Source organism: Carya illinoinensis, chromosome 3 (genome assembly GCF_018687715.1).
Source record: "Carya illinoinensis cultivar Pawnee chromosome 3, C.illinoinensisPawnee_v1, whole genome shotgun sequence".
Classification (NCBI taxonomy): domain Eukaryota; kingdom Viridiplantae; phylum Streptophyta; class Magnoliopsida; order Fagales; family Juglandaceae; genus Carya; species Carya illinoinensis.
This window is the reverse complement of record NC_056754.1, coordinates 20,796,788-20,802,205: the sequence shown is the minus strand read 5'-3', so window position 1 is coordinate 20,802,205 and position 5,418 is coordinate 20,796,788. Positions and strand designations below refer to the sequence as shown.

Sequence of the window (5,418 nt, the reverse complement as noted above, 5' to 3'; positions counted from 1 at the left end):
CAATCTCACTCCATGCAAAATTTCTTTATTCTTGTCCTATTCATCATACTACCTATCTTGATAGACCCATGCAATTATTTATGCACTATTAGTGAAATGGTATCTTAAACAAAGTAGTGGAATGATGTAGGAATTTTAGTCTGAGATCTAACCATATGGTTAGTATATTTCATTAATTATCTAACAACTGTGTGTAATTCTAACTAGTTATATTTTCTAGTGATTTTATTTTGGGTACAAATATCTTGTGGTTCCAATGTCATGAAGCATACATGGACTGTTAACATTCAATTCGAAAGAAGTGATTGGTAAACCTTGTGTTATGTCAATGATTTAGATTTGTTGGACCTTTCCAATGATTCTTGAATTTTAGATCTTGACCCTTGATGAGATGTGATTAATGAGCTCTAAAATGGATGGCTGGCTTTAATATATGAAGAGATTTTGTACTTGAATTTTCTTATGTTCAGTCACTGTTGATCCTATTGTGGTGGCTTTTCTTTTGCAACTTAGAATTCTATATCTTGGATTGCGAGCCAACGGGTTCTGTGCAAGTATCTTGTATGTATTTTGGGTACAAAACATCCTGGATTGGTATTTTGCTAGTTTCTTGTTTTGTTTACACAAAACTTGCTATCCATTTCCTCCTCTCCATGCAAGCTGAATAAACTTTGAATTAATTTTTTCGCAAGCGGCAATCTAGTTGTGGTACGAGTAAAATGAAGAATCTAGATTGGGGATTGAATATTGGATTAAATTTTATTCATACATTGTCTATTGTTTAATTTATTGGATTTTGAGTTTGGAGAATTTGATGCCCCGATTTCTAGTGTTTGAAGAAATTGAAAACTATAAATGGATTTGTATAAGATTTTGGCAAAAATATTGGTAGTTTTGGCCTATTGTAATAGTAGTTTTTTTTTTTTTTTTTCCTTTTCTTGATTGGTTAATTGGCTGTCAAAATTTTGCTTTATTTCTCCACTGAATCACAAGCCTAATTGTTTTAATCTCTATTTTATTTCATTGAGTTTCTGGTTTCTCATTCCTTGCATGAATATTTTAGATTCTTAGTCTTTTGATCTTTTGACAAACAGACAAAGGGGTTCTCATGGATTTTGGTAATGAAAAAGTTGTTATGCCTAATTGGGGTAATCAATAGTTGTGGTACGAGTAAAATGAAGAATCTGGATTGGGGATTGAATATTGAATTGAATTTTATTTATAAATTGTCTATTGATTTAATTTATTGGATTTCAAGTTTGGAGAATTTGATGCTATGATAACTAGTGTTTGAAGAAATTGAAAACTAGATGAGGATTTGTATAAGGTTTTGGCAAAAATATTGGTAGTTTTGGCCTATTGTGATAGTAGTTTTTTTTCCCCCCTTTTCTTGATTGGTTAATTGGTTGTCAAAATTTTGCTTTATTCTCCATTGAATCACAAGCCTATTGGTTTTATTTTCCACTAGAAATGGATTTGTATAAGGTTTTGGCAAAAATTATGAAGTTCCTCTTCTCTTGGTGCTCTTCTTGGTTTGGTTCCTCTTCTCATAAACATTTGTTTAGAGGTTATATGTAGTCAAATATATTTTGTTGGAGGTTATTGAAAATTATGAAAATAAAAATAAATAAGTATTTAAAAAAATACTTAAATTAGAATAAATAATTAATACTAATCCTATATTATTATTATAGAGAGTGTGACAGCTAATCCCCTTGCAAACTTCAAGTTTTAAGTGATTAGCTAAAAGTAAAAAGGTTACATATTAGTCAAATTCACACAATGAGATATCTAATCCAATACCAAATGCTCTAAAACCCGAAAAAGGAGAAGTTACATACCAATCCCAATTAGTTTTCTATTTTTAGAAGGAGAACCCTACTTATCCACTATGAGTTGGGTTTTTTTTTCAACATTTTTCATGCCAATATTGACAATAATAAATTGAGACTAGAATCACACAGGGTTCCTATATATGTGAAATAATATGATTTCAATTTTTTACATCTTTTCTTTTTTATAATTTTTTTAATAATAATTTGAGACTAGCATTTTTCTTTCGGGAATACACAATTTGAATTTTGATATATATTTTTTAGAATATATCTTAAGAGAGGATTGGGTGCAATTTGATAAACATTTTTCCAACTAATTTGATGTTATAACATTACTTTATTTCATTTGAATAAATTTATATAAGATGAATTTTAATGTTCATCAATATTCTCTAGATGAAGAAAGGGAATGAGCATGCATCTTCTACTACACCTCCTGCCGAAGAACATGCAACAAATCCATCAACCCAGGTATTCATTGATCAACATTAAAATTCAGTACTTTCTTTATTATCATGACTGGTCTTGTTCCGTAGTTGCCACAAGACCATTCCATCCACTTCGATCAATGCCTCCTACTGCAAATACTTTGGGCAATATGTTCTAGATCTTTGTTTCATAATCATTTCTGTTTTAAATGTTTAGGCGATACCAATACAATTTTATCCGGATTTGTCAAACTATATGGCATGGTTACCATCCACCAATTCCGCATGTATGGTTACCGCCATTTGTGGCGCGTCCTAATGCCAACCCAATGACATGGACAAGTTGTGATAAATTCATTTGTTAGACAGTGAGCTTATTTTTATATGAGAGTGTAATCAATTTATTTCATTTTGTGGGTGTAAACTGCAGGGAAATCTGCTACTCCCATTTCACTCATCAGTTAACCCTCTGATTGGGGAACATTTTGCAAGTTCAAGCCATGCCATTGAAATCCAAAATATATCACCTGACTCTATGAAAAAAAAAGTATGTCTATGCCCTCATATCTTGATACTGATGAATCCAAAGATGCTGATCAATCTGAGGGCCACAAAATACTGTGCATACTGAGGGGGCCAAAATCGTTGAGGAGCCGGGTATGGTGTTTAAATCTGAAGAAGAGTTACTTTCTTACTATAAAAGATATGAGCAACAATGCGGTTTTGGGATAATGACACAAATGAGTCATAGATTTGAGGATGAGAGTGTTACATATGTCACATTGGGTTGTGCCCGTGGTGGGAAGGCACGGAACTGTATTTCAAATGTTGCGAGACCACGTCCGACATCAAAGATAGATGTCGGACGTATCTTTGATGTCGAACGTGGTCGAGTGTAAATGCTATATTCGAAAAAGGGGTGTTGAAGTTGTCGAGTGTAAACAATTCCCATAATCACTGCCTAAGTCCACAAAAGTCGAGATTCTTTGGCTGCAATAGAGAAGTGAGCGAGTCTATTAAGAGGGCGTTAGATATAAATGATCAGGCTGGGATTAGAATGAACAAGAGTTTCGCCTCTCTTGTTCAAGAAGCGGGTGGGTTTGAAAACCTGTCTTTCAATAAAAAAGATTATCGTAATTATATTAACAAGGCACACCACTTTCGACTTGGGAAATGTGGCGCTGGAGCCTTCCGTGAGTACTTTGCTCGGATGCAATACAAGAATGACAGATTCTTTTCACTAATAGATATGGATGATGACGGGCAGTTAAGGAATGTATTCTGGGCAGATGCACAAAGTAGGGCAGCCTACAAATATTTTGGTGATGTCGTCACATTTGACACGACATATTTGACAAACAGATATGGGATGTCGTTTGCACCATTTGTTGGTGTAAACCACCATGACCAGTCAATTTTGTTGGGGCCAGGATTAATTTCTAGTGAGGATACAGAAATGTTTACATGGTTGTTTCATACTTGGTTGAACTATATGGATGTTGAAGCTCCCAAGGATATTATCATAGATCAAGATAGAGTCATGAAAAATGAAATAAGTTTCGTCTTTCCAAATAGCCAACACAGATTTTGCTTATGGCACATATTGAAAAATTTGCCTGAGAAGCTAGGTTCACATGGTGCATACAAAACCAAGTTGAAAAGTCATTTGCTAAATTATGTATATGACTCTAACACAATAGAGAAGTTTGAGATGTCTTGGGAAGTGTTAATTACAAAGTACAACTTGCAAGAGAATGCTTGGTTGAAGAGTTTATACGATGAACGTACATATTGGGCAACAGTGTTCATGAAATAAGTTTTCTGGGCTAGAATGAGTACAACCCACTGAAGCGAGAGCATGAATGCTTTTTTCGATGGGTATGTTCATGCTAAGACAAACTTAAAAGAGTTTGTCGATCAGTTCGATAATGCATTGAGGAAGAAGATTAAGAATGAAAGTGTTGCAGACTTCCACTCATTCAAAGTCACAATTCCCATTGTCTCTCCCTCTCCAGTTGAGAAGATTTTTCAAGACATATACACTTGTAATAAATTTAGAGAAGTTCAAAAAGAAGTAATAAGGATGCTTGCAACTCTTCCAACTCTTCACCGGAAGGATGATGTAATTGCAATGTACCATGTAGAAGATGAAATAAATGTTGGTGATTTCATCAAGGAGGTGACCCATACAGTCTACTTTAATGAGGCCGAATACGAAATGAAGTGTTCATATGCCTTGTTTGAGATGAAAGGAATTTTGTGTAGACATGTCTTGGGCATTATGAGAGTTAACAAAGTACGTTCGGTTCCAGAAAAGTACATACTAGATCAATAGAGGAAAGACATAAAAAGAACATACACTCTTATACAAAGTAGTTATGACATAGTTGATCAGAGGCCTGAAGTTAGGAAATATTCACATATCATCAATAAATGCTACGAAGTAGTCACAAATGCATCTTCATGTGATGAGCACACTGAGGATATGCTAGCTAAGTTAGATGCAATGAACTTAAGCTACCGCACCAACAAGCCACCCTCGAAGGGTGTAATTTATATTGCCGATACAACGACAATTGCGAGTTCGAAAAAAGTACTGAGTCCCCATGTAGTGAGAGGAAAAGGTAGAACGCCATCTCTCAGAAAAAAAAAATCAATGATTGAGAGAGTGAAACCCACAACGAAGAAGGCTAGTCAGAAAGGAAAACGTAAACAGGTACATTGAGTGCACCATTCTGAATATTTCAGCTTTTATTTGTTCATTTTACTGTTAAGAGTAAAATACATATATAAATCTAACTTTTCATATTGGGCTTTTTTTTTTTTTTTTTGGAATAGAAGGCAAAGTTGTTAGAACATGTAAGAATTTATTTGGCCAAACAGATATTGGGACACAACAAAATGTCCCAGTTCAGGTAATGTAAAAAAATTTGGTATTTTTTTTTTATAGGAGATGGTGTAATTGTGTTCTTAATACATATTGAAAAATTATTTATTATTCGGGAAAGACTTTGATCTAACATTTTGATATTTCTTGTTAGCCGCCTCAAAACAATACCGAAGTGTTGGACTTTAGTGCCACCGAGTTAGGATATGCCGTGAATGAGACTCAAGAAAGTGTAAATAGTCTTCTTTAACTTGTTCATATTGTGTAC

General features: G+C 34.0%; 1 protein-coding gene across 1 annotated transcript; it reads left to right on the top strand.

Annotated features, from left to right (window-relative positions):
• The first annotated feature begins 2,922 nt into the window (after positions 1–2,922).
• LOC122304602 (protein FAR1-RELATED SEQUENCE 5-like) lies at positions 2,923–4,079 on the top strand. The gene is made up of 2 exons (XM_043116861.1): positions 2,923–3,158; positions 3,263–4,079. Exons 1-2 carry the CDS (start codon positions 2,923–2,925, stop codon positions 4,077–4,079), a joined length of 1,053 nt encoding a protein of 350 aa, XP_042972795.1.
• Positions 4,080–5,418: the final 1,339 nt, after the last annotated feature.

Excerpts from the sequence above, each read along its gene's own strand:
- LOC122304602 (XM_043116861.1), top strand. The coding sequence starts at position 2,923 with ATGGTGTTTAAATCTGAAGAAGAGTTACTTTCTTACTATAAAAGATAT. Across the intron at positions 3,159-3,262 it reads GATGTCGAACGTGGTCGAGT|AGAAGTGAGCGAGTCTATTA; the intron begins GTAAATGCTATA and ends TGGCTGCAATAG.